A 23,052-nucleotide genomic window follows, 5' to 3' on the forward strand; every position below is an offset into this window, starting at 1 on the left:
CCTTTTTCTTCACCATATTCCCTCTGCTTCACTTTTTTTGTTATCAAGTAAGATCTTTGACTTGTTTCATCAAATACTTTTGCATGCAAAATCCGATCCCGCATTTTGCTAATTCCTACCCTCTGATGAGAAGGAAAGTATTTCTTTGAAACTTCGGATTAAGGCCTATCCACTTATCTAGTGTTTCCTTTTCAGATTAAATGTTTTTTAACTCATTTCAAAGTGTTTTTTAACATGTTTTATTAACTGTTTTCTCGTGTATATATATATATATATATATATATATATATGATGGACTCTCCCATCGATTTCAACGTATGAGCTTCTAAGTTGCTCAAAAATCCACACATGATTTGTTTATCGTGGTGAAAGCTTTGTGTAAAACCAACCACACTTTTTAGTCTTACTGCAGACGACTGCCACGCGACAGAGTATACAGTAAACCACTGATTTTTACATCAGTTTCCTTCTCCTATAAACAAATCATGTGTGGATTTTTGAGCAACTTAGAAGCTCATACGTTGAAATCGATGGGAGAGTCCATCATATATATATATATATATATATATATATATATATATACACGAGAAAACAGTTAATAAAACATGTTAAAAAACACTTTGAAATGAGTTAAAAAACATTTAATCTGAAAAGGAAACACTAGATAAGTGGATAGGCCTTAAGCCTATCTTAATTAAGAATGGAGGTGCATCTCTCCCAGTGAATTAATGTACATCAGATACCAACCTGGAAATTTCTGACTATCACTAGGCTAATTCTCTTTAGATTTTTTTTTTTTTTTTTTTTTTCCATACTGGTGTAACGTGGTCACTTTCACTCGGACCCAGGCATTTATGCAGAGACGGTCGCAAAGCAACAAAAAAATAATGAAATTCGACTTGGCTTTTTTCTTAAGTTGAAATAAAAGATGTTTATTTATGGTACTTTCCAAACTATACTGGCATCTTGATTTTAAAAGTTTCTTTGTTCGCTGTGTAGTTAACAAAACTCTGGCGTATTGAACATGTGCTTTTCTGCTCAAGTCCAGTTGCTGCCATGTGGGTTAATTTTTAAATCTCTGCTTTTTCTTTCTGCTGCTATTTTTGTAGCCCACCCCACGGCACCCTGTTGTCCGATCATTTTTTTGTTTCAAGTTCGAATTGCATTTTGTTTAAAGTTCCCCTCGCACTCACACATGCTTCCAAGTCGCTCTCATCGCCCATGTGTTTTTTTTTTTATTTTATCTTCCACCGCTGTGACATCACCTCGTGCACTGGCTTGGTCATTTACATACGTGCCGTGCGCCTGTTACATATATGTCGGTGACTCTATTACACTAGTAATTCAGTCTCCAAAGTTCTGGTTTCAAATTTTATTAGGTTCAGCCAGTCATAAATGATAAAACAAGTGTCTATGGATGATTTAATAAAAATGTGTCACTCTTCGTCTTGGTCATTACATTAATAAAAGAAAAATTATTCACAGCATTAAGATAAAAATACTCCTTTGTATGAATTCAATTCGATTCCTTAAAAAAAAAAATATTACTAACAAAATACATGTATCTTGAACAGGTTGATTTTTCTTCACTTAATGTAATGAGCCCAAGATGCAGAGTGAAATATATTTTATTAAATTATTCAGACACTAGTTTCATCATTTATTTCTCTCTGCATCTTGGGGTCATTACATTGATGAAAGAAAAATTATTCACAGTATTAAGATAAAAATGCTCCCGTTGTATGAATAATTAAAATTAAATCTATTCAAAAATATATTGCTAACAAACTACATATGCCTTAAATGGGTTAATTTGTGCCAAATCACTTTTTTCATCATTAAGTTGGATTTTATTTATCCCATCTTGTTTTCTTTCTCTTACTCTTCTATCCTTCTTTACTTTGTCTTCCTTTTACCTCTCATGTCAGTTCTCTCTGAAAACTGGAAATGCTAATTTTGTCGTGATAGTGGAAAGCCTTGTTTTTAAACCACATTTTCCTTTCTGGTTAATTTTTTTTTTTTTTCTATTTAATCTTTTCAGGGCCGTACACATTCAGCATTGGAGATACTTCTAATTATGCGCAGTATGTGCGCGGAGGTATTGTGACCAAAGTTAAAATGCCAAAGAAGATTGATTTTGTAAGTAATTGTGTGCATAAATAATAGATTAATTATAAATAATAGATTAATTATAACTAGCAGAGCCTGTGAAATTTCACGATTATTTAAAAAAATTTGAAAACACATGAATAAAAAAAAAATGAAATAAAACAAATAACGAATTTAAAACAAATTTTTTTACCAAATTTTTTAACCATTTAAAGCTAAAAAGAATTAATTTAAAAAATGTAGATTTTTTTTTTTTTTCAATGAAAATTCAAGAACACTTTTTTCTGCATAATTTTTTTTTTTTTTTTTTTTAAATTATAAAGGAACAAACAGATGTCAATTTACTTGCACAATTTTAAAAAAAAATTTCAAAAGAAACTGATTTAAAAAAAAAAAAAAAAAATTTTAGTCGCCTCTCAACATGACTTTTTAATTATAAAAAATTTAATTATAAAAAGTAGCCAATTTGAAACCATAAACAGACATCCACGTTTTTTTTTTGTTTTTTGTTTTTTTTGATAGGAAATGTTTTTAACAATTTTTAAAAAATTTTAACATATAAAAAGATAAAGAAAAGAGCTACTATAAAGGACGGTAATTCGTTTCTCATTAATGTTTGTAATGTTTTTTTATTTTTTTTTTAGCACTGGAGATACAATGTTTAGATTAATTTTTATATCTACAGACACTAGTGTTTCATGCTTATGCAATCAACAGTGTAGGAAGTGACAATTCTTTCTTGTCAGGAGATTCGAACCCAGCCATGAAGCCATCTTGACTCCATTTGCTAAGCCTTTACCTCCAGGCCACCAAACAATTGTCACGAGAATGAAGAGAATTAATAACTAATAAACATTCAATTCAAGCACGGAAGTCGTGAACGTTGTATAAACTCTAGTCGACTGCCTCTTAGTTTATAATTCCCTGACAGTGCCCATCCTTAACTATTCTTAAAGAGGTTTGATAATTTGTAATTAAATTATATTTTTTTATATAATCGTGATTCACCCCCGCTCCAAAAAGAGTTACCCTAACTTTTTTTTTTTTTTTTTTTTTTTTTTTTTGCAAGAACTCAATGAAACTTTGTGATAACTGGTTTCTTTCAACCTTGCCCACACTGTCATAAGTATCTGTTCAAATATCAGATAGTTGTGTGGAAGACACAACCGCAAATGACAGGAACCATGTGATTCAGGACTTTTTTTTTTTTTTTTTTTTTTTTACTGGATTTTGGAGAGATTTAATTTCTGGAATTTTGTTCGAGTGAATGAGGTAGAAGTGTGTTTAAAAAAAAAAAAAGAAAAAAAAAATTTTCAAAAAGCTGTCCATTTTCAAGGTTTTCTTTTTGTGTGTTCAAAATTCACGAAAGAATCAAACTGAACGTATAAATGCATAAACGAAAAATGCAACGATAACAAAGTAGACAAATTCAAATCCGACATTTGTTTCTTTTAATGGTCAATTTATAAAAGTAACTGATGTTTTTTGGTCTCCTAACAGAGGAAGGATTGGACCCAGTAATTCACTCTCGTTCGTTTGTTCGCACTTTTCTCCTTAAAAACTTTTTTTAATTTTGCACAAACATTAGTCATGGTAAAAATAAATTTTTGCAAGAACGGATTTATTCACTCATGCATGGGGACTCTGCATGCTCGTCTTGTTTTGTAAAAACTGGCAAAAATATGAAGAAAGAGTTATGTTGAGGAGGGAAATATTTATGAGTATTGTTTTCTCATACTTAATACATAATGCTTGAGCCAGTGCATGAGGCCACTCTATGTAAGTGTAACAAAACCACTGACACATATGCAAATGACCAAGCTGTGCCACAAGCATGACATGACATAACAACAGAATTTGTGGGAGGAGGAAAAAAAGAATTTGGTGGGGAGGATCTTTTTAGCATGTGTCGGTACAATTTTTTTTTTTTTTTATCACATGGCAGCACAACTGGAACTTTTAAACAAAATGAAAGATTTATTTATTCTCCAAACTTTTAAGATTTTCAGAAAGTCATATTTTTGCTGGCTTGAAAAATGTGTTGGGCGGCTTAATATGTGGAAACGACTGGAAATAAGTGCCGCTTTTTTTTTTTTTTTTTTTTCTTTTTTTTTTTTTTCTTCACTAGAAAAAAACTTGAATTTTTTTTTTTTTTTCTTTTGTTTCTTTGAAAGGCAATTATTCACAGGTTCATGATATAATGTGACGACCACATTACATTGGGAGCTAACAAGAATGAAAGATAATTGTCGCAAAGACAAGAGATACTTATTGACCTTAGTTTTGAAAAGGTCATGGTTGTAGGTTGGAAGAAAACAGTGAGGAAGAAGAGTTCTATAACTTTGCAGTTTCTGGAAAGAAACTACTGGAATAATAAGCTGTATTTACAACGAGGCATTAAAACAACGAATTGATGGAGATCACCAGATCAAAAGTCAAACGAGTGGGAATGAAGAAAGCAGGGAATAGATTAGATAATTCTAAAGAACACGTACTATAATAGTATTTATAGAAAGGATTGAGACTAGCGACATCACTTATGTGTGAGAGATTGCAATGAAGTAAACCTCGGGCCAATCAAATTAGATATATTTCTTTATTTTACCAAGACCATTCAAACGGGACAGATTCACCAGCAAAAATATGACAGACATGGTCTGACAAAATGTTTGGAGCAGTAGGTGAACTGATTTTACAAGAAACGGTTTTGATTTTTTTTACAAAATTTATTTTTATTACTTATAACAGCATATTCTTTTCATTGTTCTTACTCTCGAGTATATATCTGACACCATTAGAAACAATCAATCGGGGATCACATTACTCTACATAAAAACATACAAAATATCAATATATATATATATATATATATATATATATATATATATATATATATATACTTGAGAATCAAAACAAGGAAAAGAATATGCTGTTGTCATAGGCCTACTTATGAGTTTGGCAAAGTAAAATCGTTTGTACAAGTTATTCTTTTATAAAAAATTTTCATCGGCCATTAAATATGCTGTTAGTTGCATATTACTGAATTTTTTTTTTTTTTTTCTTTCTTGTAGAAACCACTGAGACAAGCGATGGAGGAAGCTGAATTTCTTATCACTGACTTTGCAAAGTTTGATCGTCCTGCCTTATTGCATTTAGCGTTCCAGGCTCTTGATGAATATGTCAAGACAAATGCATCACTTCCTAAACCAAGAAATAAAGTAAATATATTTTTCCATTGTTTTTATATAAATGTGTGTGTGTGTGTGTGTGTTTGTATGTCTGCAAAAGACTTTTGGCATGCGGAACGAACATTGACAAAATCGGTATCATTAGAAAGATCGTACTCTCAGACAACAAATATCTAAAAATTGGCCCAAAACATGAATTCTTTCACCATCAACTGGGTCGTTCTTTGCAAGGCGGGGTCAGTTTTTGCGTTTTGATATTTTTGCAGTCTTTCACGCCCCGCAATTTCAGCATACATTTTGAAGGCCCGTAACATACGTGCGTCGTGAGCCAGACAACTAGAGCTTTTTTTTTTTTTTTTTCGCTAGCATGGGTATTCGCTCGATTGAAACATTTTTATTTAAAATTTTTGGGAGGCTGGGTTACCCTTACAATAAAACCTTTCCATACCCGGGCAATGCCAGATGGCCCCGCTAGTGTGTGTGTATGTATGTATATATATATGCACACACACTAGCAGAGAGACTCGACGTTGTCTGGGATTGAATGAGAATCAAATGTTCCACTCTCTCATACTTTTATTGTCAGTGAAATCTGTGAAATTGCCTCTTTTTTTTTTTTTTTTTTTTTTTTTTTTTTTTTTTTTCAATCGAAGCGATTGATTGCCTGTTCTAGTTAGGCTTCCATTGGGAGGAAACTTCACATGCCTTCTCGCTTGACTTTGTCCACAATCAATACATTATAGTCTACATTGCACTGTAAAGAATTTACTGTTGATTTTTATAAAATCATCTTCAAATAATGGCTTGAATAAAATTTTTCAAATAATAAGAAATAATAATGAATAAGAAACCTATTTGGATTCCAGCTGATGGCAAATGTTTTTTTTTTTCTTTTTTTTTTTTTTTTTTTTTTTTTACAAACGCGAATTGTTATTTAGTAATATTTTGTTTACTCTTATTTTTTTTTTTATAGGAAGATGCAGAGAAATTTTTGAATATTTGCAAGGAAATAAATAACAGTTCCTCTAATAAGATTGAGTTGGATGAAAATGTTCTAAATGAATTTTCCTACCAAGCCCGAGGAGATATTTGCCCAATGCAAGCGTTCGTCGGGGGTATTACAGCTCAAGAAGTCATGAAGGTCAGTCAATGAATATTTGGTTTTTAAACAAAAATACTTTGAATTTAAAAAAAATTTTTTTTTTTTTTTTTTTTTTTTTTTTTTTTTTCTTTTTATTGTATTTTATTTCTTGGCAGTGAGGAACACATAAAATACTGAATGTCTTCTGGCCATATAAGGTAGCACTGATCATGAATTTCAATAAAACTGCCTCTAGGAAATGACTAGATCATCACAGGGGTCGAAATGAGAAAGCCCAGAAATTTTTTCCTTGTTTAAGTTTTGCATTCCTTTTTTTTTCTTATGACATTTGTTGTATCTGAAAAGTAAAAATTTTTAAATCCTGGACGACGTGAAAGATGTTAGAATTCTTAAACCAATAAGGAAAAACAGCGGAATCAAAATATGGAAATGCTTAAAAAAACGCATTGAGAAAAGTTCAAATGTTTTTCAAGAAATTTTTCTTATGGAAATTTTCTGTAGAACTTGATGAATGTTACTAAATCTCTTCATTTGGATTCTGTGATCAGCTCAATTGGAGGATTGGTATTTGTGCAGTTTAATCAAGACAGTAAAAATTGAAAATATTGAAAAAAAAAAAAAAAAAAAAAAAAAAAAAAAAGTTTTATGTATGCGTTACAGAATGAAGTTCTCCGGAAAAAAATGATTTAATTTGATTAAGTAGATTTTTTTTTTTTTTTTTTTTTTTTTTTTTACGTCGGAAGAACAATTTGACACCGAGCAAAAGACAGCTATGCTTTGATTTTTAGACCACGAGGAAGGAAGAGCAGCTATTATTTAACATAGGGGAGGAGGGGCTGTCGGCGCTTTAGACCGAGTTATCTCTTCGTGTGTGTCCCCCCCCCCTTCGTACTGAAAAAATTCAAGCATGACTACCTTCAGCTCGATGTCATAAAATGTTTTTCTGCTGTAAAAAAAAAAAAATACTCTACCAAATTAAGTGAATTTTTTTTTTTTAACTTCATTCCATAATGGATCCGTACAATATAACTTTTTTTCAAGATTTTCATTTTTTAATGTCTTGATTAAACTGTACATATAGAAGATTTAGATAAGTCAGAAGAAATGGTCATTTTTGTGGCAATTTTTTTTTTTTTTTTTTTTTTTAAGATAAAAAAAAATCAATAAAAAAAAAAAATTGTTCTATGCTTTAATATGCAGGAGATATTGTGCCTCAAGTGGCTATTAGCAAAGATTTTAGGTTAAAAGTTAACTTTTCAACAAATGTTGGCAATATTTTCATTTAACCAGAAACAATTACAAAGATTCTACATTTGCATAAGAAATATGAAAAATTCAAATTAATGCAATGGAACAATCATCCCCTAAGCAAAAGTTCTCTTATGCTCTTTGGAGAGAAAGTATACTTTTTTTAATGAACATTTATTATGTAGGTGCTTAGTTTAGAATTACACTAGATATATAAAAAAAAAAAGAAAGAAAAATCTTTATAAATTGATCAAGTGCTTATTTTTAATTAAATCAAATTTTAGCAATTACAAAGAAAATCTCCGTAGTCAAATTGAATTGTTCCCCTTGAATTTTGACAAAATTTAAAATTTGACACCCAGCAGTTCTCCCATTCCGTTCGTAATGTTTGATTTTCTTTAAATAAAAAAAAAAAATTTGAAAAATCAATTTGTGATTTTTGGAATATGACTTTGTTCCATGGCGAGTACGTACATCATAAAGATTTTTCTGTAATTAGTGGGGTTCTAGGTAAGTACTATTATTTATGAATACGTTTGTTGTACGAAATAATTTAGATTTAAATTTTTAGAATGTTGTGTTCATCAAAAACTGACTCATGATTTTTTTTTTTTCTAGTCGTGCAGCGGCAAGTTCATGCCGATCTATCAATTCCTTTACTTTGATTCTTTGGAATGTCTTCCTGAAGATGACCACAAGGACGAACTCACTGAAGAATCCTGCCAGCCTGTAAGTTGAACAATTTTTTTTTAGTTTACACTAGACAAAATCCATGAATGAATTACGTGTTGCTTGAAACAGCCCAGGAAATTATTTTTCTTTTCGACTTGTATTTTATGACCAAACCTTCAGTGTCCAAGCTCAATAGATATTAATTTGTAATTCTAGAGCATTTATCTATTATATAAAGGACAGTTGTCTGTATGTCCACTAAAGGCGATCACTCGGACACATAATATTTAGAAATTAGAAAAAAATCATCAATTATTTCAAGTAGAACTGTTGTTTTGCTTGAAGGGAAGGTAAAAAAAAAATTTTGCCGTAGTTTGTTAATCGCGCATATGTAAACGGTCGATACGTTCTTTCAGTTTTAAAGGATAAATTTGCGACATGATAACATTGGTGGCATATTGGTCGAATCGAAAGCATGTTTGCTTATAAACTTCGGTTTTACGAGTTTGCGCCCTCCTTGCAGCATTTTCCTTTTCTTTTTTTCTTTTTTCTTTTTTTCTTTTAATAACGTCATCTCTATTTTATTTTATTTATTTATTTTATTTTTTTACAAAGAAGTCGTCACTTATCAAGGCCTAGAGGCCACTCGAGTATACAGTGGTTAAGGGGAACATGTAGTCATCTTTAGTAGTGGAAATTTGGTAAATTGGATTACTTAAGAGGATGACTCATCAAGAATTTGTCCAGATTGGACTTGAAGACAACCATATTGTAGTCAGTTGGAAAGCAGGACAATGGAACAGAGTTCCACAGGCATGCAGTTTTTTTTTGTTTTTTTTTTTAGTGATCACCACTTATCAAGGCCCGGAAGCCACTCAGGGATAAGGGTTATTGCAAGTATATTACGTTAGTGTGGAGATTTGATGAAGTGTTTAATTAGGGGGGGGCGGTTCATTAGGAATTTGTTAACATTGGGCTTGAAGACATCCAAGTTGTAGTCTGGAGGGAAGCAGGCAGACGGAACAGAGTTCTGCAGTCGTGCTGTTCTAAGAAAGAAGCTTCGTTCATGTAACCTAGTTTTAGGTTTAGGCACAGATAAAGAGTGGGGTAAATTATTGATGGTGGTTTCAGCTAGAAGAGTGTTCTTTGTGAAAGTCAGGACAGGAAGGGACTATAGATTGGAGGTCAGATAAAAATAATGATAAAGCAGAGACAGGCTCACAATGTCTTTTCTATGGGAAAGACGTTGCAAGGAATAGAAAAAGGCATCCCCACTAGGGTACAAAGTCTATTTTGAACTCCCCCATTCATGAGTGTCACCCTCCCCCCCATCTCCTTTAATGGAAAAAATTTAATTCAAAAGTAAAGAGATGTAGATAAGTATTTAAAATAAATTTTTCAATTTCTTATTAGAACATTTTTTTTTTTTTTTCATGATAAATGCATTCATAATTGTTCTTGATCATTTTGCACTGGACGTAAGAACAAAAATCAAAACTAAACGTACCTTTTCAGAGTTCTTCTCGTCATACATGTCATTGTAAAAGACATGCGTGAGACCAGCATGCAGACAACGCTGAGCTACGACATGGCCAAGATTCTTTGCTGCCATCACATCTGTGCAACTGTACAGAAATTTCCTGTTTATTAAAAATTCTCAACAATTTTTTGTCATAGTTTGGTAATCACGCATATGTAAACGGTCGGTACGTTCTTTCAGTTTTAAAGGATAAATTTGCGACGTGATAACATTGGTGGCGTATTGGTCCAATCGAAAGCATGTTTGCTTATAAACTTCAGTTTTACGAGTTTGTGCCCTCCTCGTGGCATTTTTTTTTTTTTTTTTTTTTTTTAATAACGTCATCTCTCCTATCTATTAAAAATTCTCAACTTGTTTACAGCAATTAAAATTTTTGTGTTTTTACCTGAGCTTTTATTTTTCATAAAATTTTTTTTTTCTCTCCTACCTTTTACGGCCCTGTCGGTGGGGCATTAGAATACGCCGACTGCCCTACCCCCCCCCCCTACCCCCTGCAGAGGGTAAAAGTCCCTCAATGGAGGTCCTAGATATGACCTTAAACTATATCCAGTGGTGAGGCCCCAGCTTGCGGGCTTTGGGGAGTGTGGAGCCACCCTTTAATTACCATTGCTCCCAGGTCCACTCTGACCCGGAGTGGTAGTACCTGTTAGGGTCCCAACTATGGGTTGAATAGAAACCAACGTGAAAACAACAAATATATTCTATTAAAAAAATTTTTCTTCAAAATCTTTGGATTCGGCATTAAATAACCCAAAAAGGGTTGATATGCCGTAAAACAACCAACCTACCTTTTACGATTCTCAACTTTACAGACTGTAAACACAAACCTTTCTAGACTGAGGCAGCATTCAACAAATTTCTATAAACTGCCAAACAATCACATTGGAAAAATAGTCAGCTACATTTTTATGTTTTTATCCTTGCTATTATTTGTCCATCTTCATTTTATGATTACAAATTTGGCTGAGGTACCCAAGTCTTTTTTTTTTTTTTTTTTTTTTTTTCCCCCCTCTCTCTATAATATACATGAAATCTCCACGAATCAAAATCTATTTAACCGTATTTTACAACCAGCCAACGCTAGTAAACAAACAAAACAAAAAAATTGGGTTCCAGCAACTGTTGTCCATATTTTACAGAAAATCTTAACTGTTTCTCCATTTGTTAAGTTTTACGAGTATATTTTGAATGTTCTTGAACAAAATACATCACCAAAACAAGAAACAAATTTATTCAAAGCATAAAAAAATCAGAAACTTTGGAAAACAATCCTTTTAGATCAGTTGTCTGGAGAAACGGCTTTGGAAATTTTTTTTTTTAAAATATGGACACTGTTAACTGTGAATATCTGCTTTTAAGACTGTCTCCATTTCGGATTTGCACTAATATACCATGTCTAATATCTACCAGGGGTTAAACGACGGGGGTTGCAATTCACTGTTTTAAGTTGTCTCTGAAACATGTACGCGATATTTGATGTTGAATTTTTGGAACTTGTTTACTTGAATACACCATAATTTTGTATCGTTCTAACATTCAACGATTCAAGTTATTTTCAAATAGTATTCCAAACAATGGTATTCCAGTTTGCAGCTGTTTCCAGACAATGTTTTAGTTATACAAAATAGCACAAAATTTGTTGTAAGCTCTGTCCAGTCTCAGAAGTGGATACTCTTATATAAGGTTGATATTTGGGAATTCTTTCGTGAATAGTGAAGCACCTTTCCTGAACTAATGTTGCCAGAGTTCAGTGGCCAGGAGAAGTCCAAAATGATTTTAACAACACAGAAAGACTAATGTTATTTCTAGAATTTTCTTCTCGATTAGTTATGAAACTACTATTATTTAATCCTTAGCTTGGTTCTTAGCTTTTCCAAAAAGTTAGTGAAAATAATTAACTAAAAAAATATTGTTTCTTGGCACAACGGATAAAGTACTTGGTAAAATTCATTCTGGGGGTTGGAGTTTACATCCTCAGCACGGCCAACGCTAAAAAAACAATTGTGAGTTACTTATAATTTCTATCCAGTCATGGCTGACTGAATGAGGGCATGCTAACCTCGTGGATTAAAAAAAGGATTCGTTTTGAAATTCTGTGCAGATTCCAGAGTTTGACAGAAAGTTTCCAAGAGTTCAAGATATATGTGAAGAAGGTTGGAGATTACATCGACCAAAACATTGTATAAAATATTGTTGAAGATGAGGATGCTTTAATAATCTGATTAGAATACGGCCTTGATAAGTGGTGACTCCTTTGTAAATAAAAAAAAAAAAAATGATGTAGACAAATTTTAATAGTTGATATGCTGTAAAAACAACCCACTTTAAAAAAATTTTTTTTTCTCTTTACCATGCTCTCCTCTGTCTGCTCTGCACTATCTACCAATCTTGTATATTTGTAACTTGCCAAACTTTTTTTTTTTTTTTTTAACACTAATAAAACACTTGCGGATTATTTTGTTTTCAGAAAAACTGCCGTTACGATGGACAGATCATGCTGTTTGGTGACAAGTTCCAAAAAATTATTGGTGACCTGAAATACTTTTTGGTAAGATTCCCAGCTCCTCTTTTGTAATTGAAAAAGAATTGTGCTTTTTGCTCAACACCAAGATGGGTCCCTGACTAGAGCAGGCAATCGATTTTTCCAAGACAATTAGCGAAAATTATGTTTTGCTAAATTGCTCAAAGATTTTTAGTTTTCAGAAAATATTTACCTTTATTTTGTTACAATTAAAACTTTTTTTTTTTTTTTTTTTTTTTTTTTTTTTTGCGAAACTTAATTTTTGCTGATTGTTTTTGAAAATTATTTTAATTTTCTACATTATCATTTTTCATAATTTTTGGATATGTTCATTACTGTGACATAACAATTCAGTAGATACCATTTGTTTTCAGTTTAAATTCAATATTTCAATTTTCGAATTTTGCTTACAATATTGAAGAACGAAAATTTACAAACTCATTTCTAAAAGATGGCAAAATCTTCCAAAAGAAAAAAAAAATCTAAACCAAACTTTGTTTATAATCACCAACTCTAAATATTTTTTCACACAATAACGTCTGCATACCCACTCCCTTGGAGGGGCATCGTGGAAAATTCCACGATAATTAGTGCTATCGATTGACAACTCTAGAAAAATTGCTTGCCATTCTCATGACTCCAGTATTGGGAACCTGTACTGTATACTGACTTGATATAGACAATTTCTAAATTTCCAGGTTGGTGCCGGTGCTATTGGCTGTGAGATGCTGAAAAACTGGTCTATGATGGGACTTTCTAGTGGCAATGGGCATATCTACGTCACTGACATGGACCTTATTGAGAAATCTAATTTAAATCGACAGTTCCTCTTCCGACCTTGGGATGTTCAGGTATGTGTTTGTGTGTGTGTTTTTTTTTTCTCTCTAAAACGGTTATATTCAAAAACCAGATATACCCATGACATTATTGGGTTGCAATAACTATTTTTTACTTGAACTGAAGATTTGAAAATTAATAAATTGCGACATATCTTAAGATATTCTTCTTGCATAGCTAAAGATTATTTAATTCTGTATTTAGTATTCCAAACTGACACATTATGTGCATGTTCCATTGAGCAGCAGAGATAATTCCTGTTTGTTTCTCTTGCATGTCCGAACATTTGGTTCCAGTGTAAAAAGAAATTTGCTATAGTCACAAACGTTTTCGACTTCCCTAAGTGATGAGGGTCACTTCAGGCGAGTGATGAATTAAAAAAAAAAAAGGTGTTAGTTAGGGGTGATATTTCTAAATCCTCGTCGAAGTTTCAAGAATCCAAGCAAGGAAATCCGAGTGAATCCGTATGAGAGAAAAAAGGTATATCTTAAATTTCTGAAGCCAACCACAAAGATTTAAGTATATGAGCTTTGGTATGTCCCATATAAGATAGTTATAGAATAAAAAACAAAGCCATACTTGATAAGACTAACCATGCGGAAAGAGTTGATCAGGACACTTTTGGGACGAACAGAGTCGTCCATTTCGAGGGAGGTGGAAACCTCTAGTCTGCGGCATATGGGTGGCTGGAAAGTAGCTGATGTGAATCATAGGTAAAGACCCTACACCCAAAAAGTAAATGCCAAGAAGATCAGAAAGGTTCTGATCTTATAAAAAAATAAATAATTGTGAAGTCGGCCGTGGAGGGCTGACTAAAAGATTTTTTTTTTTTGTTTTGTTTTTTTAGCTTGATCTTTCTAGCCGTGTGGTTGTGTAGATGTAAAAATAAAAAATGTACTAAATTTAAAAATGCATACATTTGTTTTTGTGAAATATGGAAGGGAGGGATATTACATGATAAGGGCTGTCCCCTTTTCATGTAAGTATAAAAATAGAGAGATTACTTAAAATGAAAATAAAATGAGAAAAAGCAGAAATCGAACCTTGGATATAAGTTTTAAAGAACAATAGGTTAAATGGAATGTCCAGTAAATTGTTAATTCTGATGAAATAAATAATAAACTATTCATTGTTAAAAGAATGTGGATAATAAAATATGGGTTAAATGAATTAGATATGCAGGTTGAATTCCTTTGTAAAAACAACAAAAGAAAAAATAGGTTATTGGGAAATCAGAATGTCGGAAACGTGCAAGTCGCGCATGTTGGTGACACGTGAGTTTGGTCACGCGGCCGGACATGCATGGATTTCTCAATATAGGAAGTGAGAGTTAGTTAGTTAGTAAGTCAGTGAGAAACTCTCTCAACGACAAACACTCTAATAAGACTCCTTCTAAGCATCACTTATAATAAAACTCTCTCAATGAAAGCCTAAATATAACACACACACACACACATATATATATATATATATATATTTTTTTTTTTTTCTTTTTTCTCTTTTTTTTTCTCTATTACATTTTCACCCCAAACAAGGCACATTGCTACTTTGGTGTAGGGGGCTACTATCTGAGTACTATATTGGGATTTGGGCAGCAAGATGTCGGTTCACGTTACACTTGAACTTCTGCATGCCAGTACAGTTGGGGAAGCAGTGGCCTGGAATGGAATTCCAGAGTTTAGCGGTTCTGGGGAAGAAAATACTGGAGTAGAAAGATCTTTTACATCTAGGGATCTCTACTGTGTGGGGGTGGGATTTAGCTGCCTGTCGGGTTTGTCGAGGGTGTCTACGTCGTGGGGGCACAAGTGTCTGCGGTTCGCCAGAGCATTCACCATTAAAATACTTGTAGAACAGGCAGAGGGATGCAACATTACGTCGATGGGACAAAGGCTGAAGCTTAGATGCCAGTTCAGGGCCTATAAGGTTGGAGACTCTCTTTTGAACCTTGTCTAGGAGCAAGAGACTGGTAGCAGATGCTCCAGCCCAAATGTGACAGCAATACTCCATACATGGGCGAATGGTGGCCTTATAGAGGTACAGGATACTTTTGGGTGTTAGTAGTTTTCTAGCATGGTAGAAAGAGCCCACCTTTGCAGCGGCCTTGGCAACGCTTTCAATGTAATTGTTCCAACTCATGTTTCCTGTGAACATTAAGCTAAGCAGTTTAAAAGATGTACTTTCAGATAAAGAGTCATTGGCCATTGCTATTGGTGGCAGAGAAGGTTTCTTGTAATTATTGAAGGAAACGAGTTTAGTCTTGGCAGCATTAAATGTGACCATCCATTTATGTCTCCATTCCACTACAGATTGGAGGTCATCCTCTAGTGTTTTTGCCATTTCTTTAGATATATGTTCATTTGTTTTCATGTCATGCCTGTTATAGAGTGTGGTGTCATCAGCATATATACCCATCTCGGAGGCAATTTTGTCGGGGAGGTCATTAATGAATATTAGGAACAATAGAGGTCCAAGGATAGACCTCTGAGGAACTCCTGCATTTATATCATATTGTTTAGATGTACGACCATCGAGGACAACCTGAAGGCTTTAATTATGTTAAGTATTCTACCAGTGATACCGTATGATCTAATTTTCCTGAGGAGACCCTCATGCCATACTCTGTCAAAAGCCTTAGATATATCTAGAGCTACCGCTCTGCCCTCCCCCGCTTTGTCCAGTGAATGGTATATACGTTCAGAGATTACAGTGAGGATGTCTGCTGTGGAACGGGCTTGTCTAAATCCATATTGTTTGTCAGTCAGAAGTTTAGCATCTCTAAGGTGATGGACTAGAGCATGGTGAATTAAAGTCTCAAATATTTTGGCGAAAAGTGGGAGGAGGCTAATGGGGCGATAATTAAGATGGGTCAGTTCTTTCACCAGAATTTTTGAATACTGGTACCACAGAAGCAGTTTTCCAACAGTCCGGAAAGCAAGATTCATTAAGGCATTTGTTGGAGAGAACTGGAGCTACTTCAGCTGAGCACTTTTAAATAGCACAGCTGGGATGAGATTGGGTCCACATGCTTTTGAAGTGTCAAGGTTTTTTATGATAGCATGCACCTGAGCAGGGGTGATTTTTTAAATCATGTAGCGTGGCGTCTGTCTGCAAAGGAAAGTCAGGCAGGGGGTGGTTGGAAGGGTCCAGTGTAGAGTTTGAGGCAAACCGACTGGCAAGCATGTTAGCCTTATCAGTTGCTGAGCAAACAACCTCATGATTGTTGGATAGTGGGGGAATTGTTGATTGCCCATTATTTACTACACTGTTGTTGATTTTCCAGAAGTCACACGTTCCTAATTTTTGTGCTTCTATGTGTTTTTTAGTGGTTTCAAGGTTTCCCTTTGCTTTGCTGCAATTTAAATGTCCGTCTTCTATTTACAGAAACTAAAATCTCAGTGTGCTGCTTCGGCTGTGAAAGAAATGAATCCCAACATTCGAATTACTTCGCACGAAAACCGTGTTGGTCCAGAAACGGAGAATATCTACACGGATGACTTCTTTGAACAATTAGATGGCGTTACCAACGCATTGGATAACGTGGATGCCAGTAAGTCCCCTTCCCCTTTTATATATATATATACTAGCGAGGGGGGTGTAAAATACGGTTAGATAAAAAAAATAACAGAACTTGGGTGCCATCAGCCGAAAGCAAAATTTTGTAAGAAAGTCGCGTGGTGGACACGAACTTGCGAAAGTTAAGTTCATAAGCGAACACTTTATCGATTGGACCATAATGACACAGATGTTATTATGTGGCAAATTTAGCTTCTTTTTTTTTTTTTTTACAGGAAAAGCTAATTTTAATGAATTTGAAAGCAGAAATGAAGTTAAAATGTGTTGATAAATATTTTCAATATAAAAATAAGGTACTTGTACAGTTTAATAAAGACATTAAAAAAATGAAAATATCGAAGAAAAAAAAAAAAGTTATATTGTATGTATCCGTTTTGAAAATTTCCGGAAAAAAATTTCATTTAATTTGATTTTTTTTTTTTATTGATTTTTTTTTTTTATTTTATACAGCGAAAGAAAACACGTTTTTATGAGACCACGTTGAAGTCAGCCATTGTAGAAATTTTTAATACGCCACGGGGAGATAACTATGTAAAGCGCCGAGACTCCCTCCCCATCTTTATTACTAGCTTTTCTTTCTAAAAATCAAACCTTTTGCTCGGTATCATAACAAATTGTTTTTTCGCTGTAAAAAAAAAAAAAAAAAAAAACTACTTGATGAAATTAAGTGAAATTTTTTTTTTTTTTTTTTTTTTTTGAGAACTTTGTTCCATAACGGATATGTACAATATAACCTTTTTCGATATTTTCATTTTTTTATGTCTTGATTAAACTGTACAAGTACCAAAAATAATGTAGAGTAACACCTTCGCTGCATCACGATTCCGATTATAGGGACATCACATCACGATTCTGATTATAGGAAATGCTGAAAAACTTGTAAAACAAAAAGAATTATTTTAAAATGTCTTTGATCGGTCTCATAAATATAACACTTTATCACACATTTCTGTTTATAGGGTTGTTGTTTTTTGGGGAGGGGGTACATCACCTTTAATGATTATTTTAAATTACTTATATATATTCCAGGTAGAAAGATATCCAAAAATTAAGAATAATTGAATTTCAACAAGGATCGTTGATAGTGCTCAATCATAGAGAGCAAATTATTATTTTTTTTAATTATTCTTTATGTAAATACAGTCATATCTTGCTACGATGTGCAGACCGTTTCAATCATGATTGATCTCATCAGGCAAGATTTAAAAATTCAAAAAATGAAAATGAGTTAGAAACGATTTTCAATTTAAAGGTTAATATCGCTTCATGCCAGTCATGGCGAAATATATTTTTTCTCCTCTTAAATTGAAAATGGTCTTTAACCCTTTTTCAGTTTTTTAACTTTTAAATCTTATCTGATGAGATCTATTATGATCGAAATGGTCTGCACATCATAGCAAGATATGACTGTATTTAAATAAAGAATAATTAAAATATATATATATATATATATATATAATCTGTATTTAAAATTTTAAAATGCTTTTTTTTTTCTTTTTTTTTCGGACTCTGGAGTTTTCAAATTTGCACTAACCAGAAATATTATAAAAAAAATTCTTTTTTCATTATTAGCGAAATTCAAAATATCATATTTAAAGTAAAACCAATAGTACCTATTTGTCATGTCACAGTAATGAACATATCCAAAAATTATGAAAAACAATAAGGTTGAAAATTTATTAATGAAAAGTTAGTTCGAATCATAACAAGGGAGTTAATTGAAAACTTTTCATCACTAATTTTGTACCTTATCGTTTTTCATAATTTTGGGATATGTTCATTACTGCGACCTCAGAATTTGGTTTTACTTTAAATTTAATGTTTCGAATTTTAAATTTCGCTCTAATGAAGAAGCACCAAATTCTTTTGCTAACCTTTTTCCTCTGAAAAAAGGCCAAATTTTTTAAACTCCATGGAATAAGGAAATAATTCACTTGATCTGGTATTCCATGTTTTATGAACAATAAATTTTGTAAATCATAATTTTAGCTTGACTTAATTTTATCATTTGTAAACAATTCAAATACCACAAATATATTTAAATCACATTTTATTTGAGAAAATGCTGAACTTAGTCATTTTTTTTACGCCTCGTTCACTCTGTACTCACGAGGGACCATGCATGTTTCGTTTTTTTTTTTTTTCTTTTTTTTTTTCTTTTTTTTTCCTTTTTTTTTCTTTTTTTTTTCTTTTTTTTTTCTTTTTTTTTTTTTTTTTTTTTCTTTTTTTTTTCTTTTTTTTTTCTTTTTTTTTTTTTTTTTATACATCTTTCTTGCATATATGCATTTAAAGTGTATATATATTATACTATTAAAGTGTGTGTGTGTATATATATATATATATATATATATACACACACATACATATATATATATATATATATATATATATATATATATATATTGCGTGTATTTAGGCAGTATTTTTCATTCGGGTAGACAGTTAAAAATAACAAAGCTTCTGTTTAGTTATACCTTTTTTATTTTTTCAATTTTTCCTGTTATTTTTCGTTTTTTGTATATACATCAAACGTATGGCTGTAAAGCCTGAGCATTTTTTATTTTTTTTTCTCAAAGTGTCTGCGGTTTTAACTTTTCGTGAAATCGTTTTCACATGTTCAGGAAAGTGCGTTAGTCTCGGTAAGAAAGTAGGAATTATGGGAAATTTACTAAATAGCAGTAAATGGGGTGTAAGCGAGGGTCGTTGGACTGCTGACTCCGGTAGAGGGGTTCGTGTGGTCGGGGAAAATTCTAGTCAACAACCCCAAAATACTACATCACAAAATGAACGTTAAAAAAAAAAAAATCGGTCTTAGAGCTATATATATATAAAAATACAAAAAACTTACCTTAAATCAGGTCACATTTCAGAATAGTACTGATATACTCAAATGCTTTGCATAACTTTCTCCTCCTTCCACACTCATGTCTCTGCCACTCACCCTAGAACAGCAAGCTCTCCTCACTCCCTCCTCCTTTCTCTCCCCACGACCCTTGCTAACACCCCATTTACTACTATTTAGTAAATCTCTCCTAATTCCTTACTGAGACTAACACAGTTTTCGGATGTGAAGATGATTTCACGAAAAGTTAAAACCAGACACTTTGACGAAAAAAAATGCTTGGACCTTACATCCATACATTCGATGTATATACAAGAAAGATAATACGAAAAAATAAAAAAAAGTATCACTAAACAGAAGCTTTTTTTTTTTTTTTTTTTTTTTTTTTTTTTTTTTTATATATAACAGTGTCTGCCTGAAATATATATATATATATATATTTCAAAATTTATTTATTTTTTTATTTTATTTTTTTATTTTAACTAGGAATGTACATGGATAGAAGATGTGTTTATTATCGTAAACCTTTGTTGGAATCTGGCACTTTAGGTACCAAAGGAAATGTTCAGGTTAGTAAATTATTTTAATTTATACATTTAATCACTTGTCTGTTTTAAATAACTTTTTTTTTTCTCGCACGCATCAAAGTGGATTGGAATTGAGATACTCCTTGTGGTTTCCTCACACTTAATTAAAAAGTAAATAAAAATGAATTATAGAAATGTTACCTGCGTTAGTGTTGAACATATTTTGAGATTAAGAATTATATATATAAAGTACATTTGGAAGGCTAGAAAATGACGCATATTTTTTTTAATAAATAAATTTGTTTAATCAAATAGTTCGGTGGTTGACATCCTTTGTCAATGAAACAACGCAGCATCCTACTGATTGTTTTTGAAAATCATACCGTTATAAGACTTGTTGACTAACAGTCTTACACATGGATTCTACCATGTGGACAAGAAAAAAGGGTACTTGTACAGTTTAGTCAAGTCATTAAAAAAATGAAAATATCGAGGAAAAAAAAAAAAGAAAAAAGTTGCACGTATCCATTATGGAACGAAGTTCTCCCAAAAAAAAAAAAAAAATTCACTTAATTTCATCAAGTAGTTTTTTCGGTGTTAAAAAAAAAAAAAATTGTTATGATACCGAGCAAAAGGTTCGATTTTTTAGGAAGAAAAGCTAGAATTAAAGATGGAGAGGGAGTATCGGCGCTTTAAACGGAGTTATCTCCCCGTGGCGTGTTCAGCAAATTTCACAATGACTGACTTCAACGCGCTCTCATAAAAACGTGTTTTTCCGCTGTAAAAAAAAAAACTACTCAATCAAATTAAATAAAAATAAAAAATTTTTTCAGAGATCTTCAGTCCAAAACATACGTACAATATAACCTTTTTTTTTTTTTTTTTTTTTTTTTTTTTATATTTTCATTTTTTAATGTGTTGACTAAACTGTACAAGTACCGAAAAAAGATTTTCGTTGTCACGGATGTATATCATCGAAATATCGGAATAAACAAATAAATTTTATAAAAAATAAAATAAAATGTGTTTTCCAGTCTTTCAAACATATTTTATATACGTAATTCTTAATTTAAATAAAAATGTAAAATACCTTTTTTAAATATGGATTGTTAAAATTTCGGCTAGATTTTTTTGTTTGTTGATAAACTTGTCGATATTTATTTAGAGGTGCTTATCCAGATTGGCACTTTTTATAACGATGGAAGAAACTTTTCTATTGTGCCTACTTGTTATAGAATGGAAATTGTATATTCAAAAAATCACGAAGATTGAAGTAGCTTTTTCATTTACAAAAAACAAATTTGCTGTTTTTTACCTATAAGTGACACAGACAGCATTGTTTGATTAAAGAACATAAGGGGAGGTAATCATTGATTGTTTCGACAATTTCCAAGTGCATTAGGGTTATCTGATTCGTTGGATGCTTTTTCACTCTCGTTGAAACAGTAAAATTTGATTTTCTTGAAAAAAAAAAAAAAAAAAAAAAAGCTACTTGATCAAATTACGTGATTTTTAGAATGTGACATCTTCGTCCTGTGACTGATATGTGCATCATACAAAAAGTTCTGTATTTTGTTTAATTGTAAATGTTGCCGTAAGTGCCAATCTGAAACAATTTAGTTTATAAAAGGTTTATTCCAAAGCACAGAAACTTTGCATGCGAGATACGAGATAGATTGATAGATAGCCCATCTCATTACATCATCCACCCGATGCATGCTGTCCTCCGTTTGGGAGTGGGGGGGCAGCATGCAAACATGCGCCCTACTTCATTAGACCTCAGCCAGCTAAGAAAGAGGGTGATGGGTTTTGCCGAAAACCATCACCCCCCCCCCCCCCACACACACACACACACCTCAACTTTGGCCAGAGGTGACTACTGACCTTTTAAAACCCTTCCATTGGAAACGTGGTTCCTATTATTTAACATGAAATTTTTGTATGGGCTCCTTCAGTCTTTGACAGACTATGGATACCCACAAAGGGGTGCCTGCACGTGAAATTTTTGTGGCAGGAGGTGCACAATCTTCAACCACACCTCTCCTGAGTCGACATTGTTATATACCAGTAGCAAGTGAAGTGTATGTACAGGACGACTTGGAAACAAATGCCGAGATAAGCGGAGAGCACATACAGCGCCTAGAATTCCCAAAATGGTCACCCATCTGGTACACTCCAAGCTAAATGTTGCTTAACTTTGGTGTGTCAACGCGATTATGCTGTATGAAATTCTGGAATCTTGCATATGTAAGAACTTTTTTTTAATGTTTGTCCCAGTTCCTGCGTTTCATTTTCATTCTGATTTTGTATTTCTTTTTTTTTTTTTCTTTTTTTTTTTTTTTTTTTTTTTTTTTTCCTCAGGTTGTGATTCCTCACTTAACAGAATCTTATTCCTCATCTCAAGATCCACCAGAAAAATCCATTCCAATCTGTACGCTGAAGAATTTCCCAAATTCAATAGAACATACCCTGCAGGTAACGCGTTATCTTTTCCAGGCTTATATTGGAATTTGAAAACTGCCTTCATTTCAAGTTTAAAAAAAAAATTTTATATGGTTGTTATTCAAGTTTCAAAAATATATGTATTTTTTTTTTATATGGTCGTTATTCTGTCGTAATCGAATTTCCTGTTCTGTTCACTTTCCTCCCTATCTTGACTCTGTTTTCAAAAGGTCGTTTACAGTTTTGGGTCTCGTGACGGCAGCCAGTTCTGCATCGTTTGACACTACATGAACGGGTCCTGAAAATACACCCAATGATAAGTGTCTCAATTTGAGAAGTGGTCCTATGTTAGCGTCTCTCTCTGTAGGTTAAATAAACTTTTAGACGCCCTTGGGCAAGGTGTTTACCTCTATCCGTACATGAAATCCATCTTTCCTTGTCCTTTTTTTTT

At 32.6% G+C, this 23,052-nt stretch overlaps 1 protein-coding gene across 9 annotated transcripts in view; it reads left to right on the plus strand.

Moving 5' to 3' along the window:
• The window catches only part of LOC145265608 (ubiquitin-like modifier-activating enzyme 1), a 194,905-nt gene that overhangs the window by 147,229 nt on the left and 24,624 nt on the right, over window positions 1-23,052 (plus strand). For all 9 annotated transcript variants that reach the window (XM_080121619.1, XM_080121622.1, XM_080121623.1 and 6 more), the window contains 9 exons: window positions 2,042-2,139; window positions 5,181-5,327; window positions 6,271-6,438; window positions 8,266-8,376; window positions 12,327-12,407; window positions 13,079-13,231; window positions 16,599-16,764; window positions 20,119-20,201; window positions 22,521-22,634. In XM_080121619.1, the coding sequence (XP_079977745.1) occupies window positions 2,042-2,139; window positions 5,181-5,327; window positions 6,271-6,438; window positions 8,266-8,376; window positions 12,327-12,407; window positions 13,079-13,231; window positions 16,599-16,764; window positions 20,119-20,201; window positions 22,521-22,634 (1,121 nt within the window). The remainder of the gene's footprint in view (window positions 1-2,041; window positions 2,140-5,180; window positions 5,328-6,270; window positions 6,439-8,265; window positions 8,377-12,326; window positions 12,408-13,078; window positions 13,232-16,598; window positions 16,765-20,118; window positions 20,202-22,520; window positions 22,635-23,052) is intronic.

The sequence above is a fragment of the Euprymna scolopes genome, chromosome 40 (genome assembly GCF_053919585.1).
Source record: "Euprymna scolopes isolate OS-2025 chromosome 40, ASM5391958v1, whole genome shotgun sequence".
Classification (NCBI taxonomy): Eukaryota; Metazoa; Mollusca; class Cephalopoda; order Sepiida; family Sepiolidae; genus Euprymna; species Euprymna scolopes.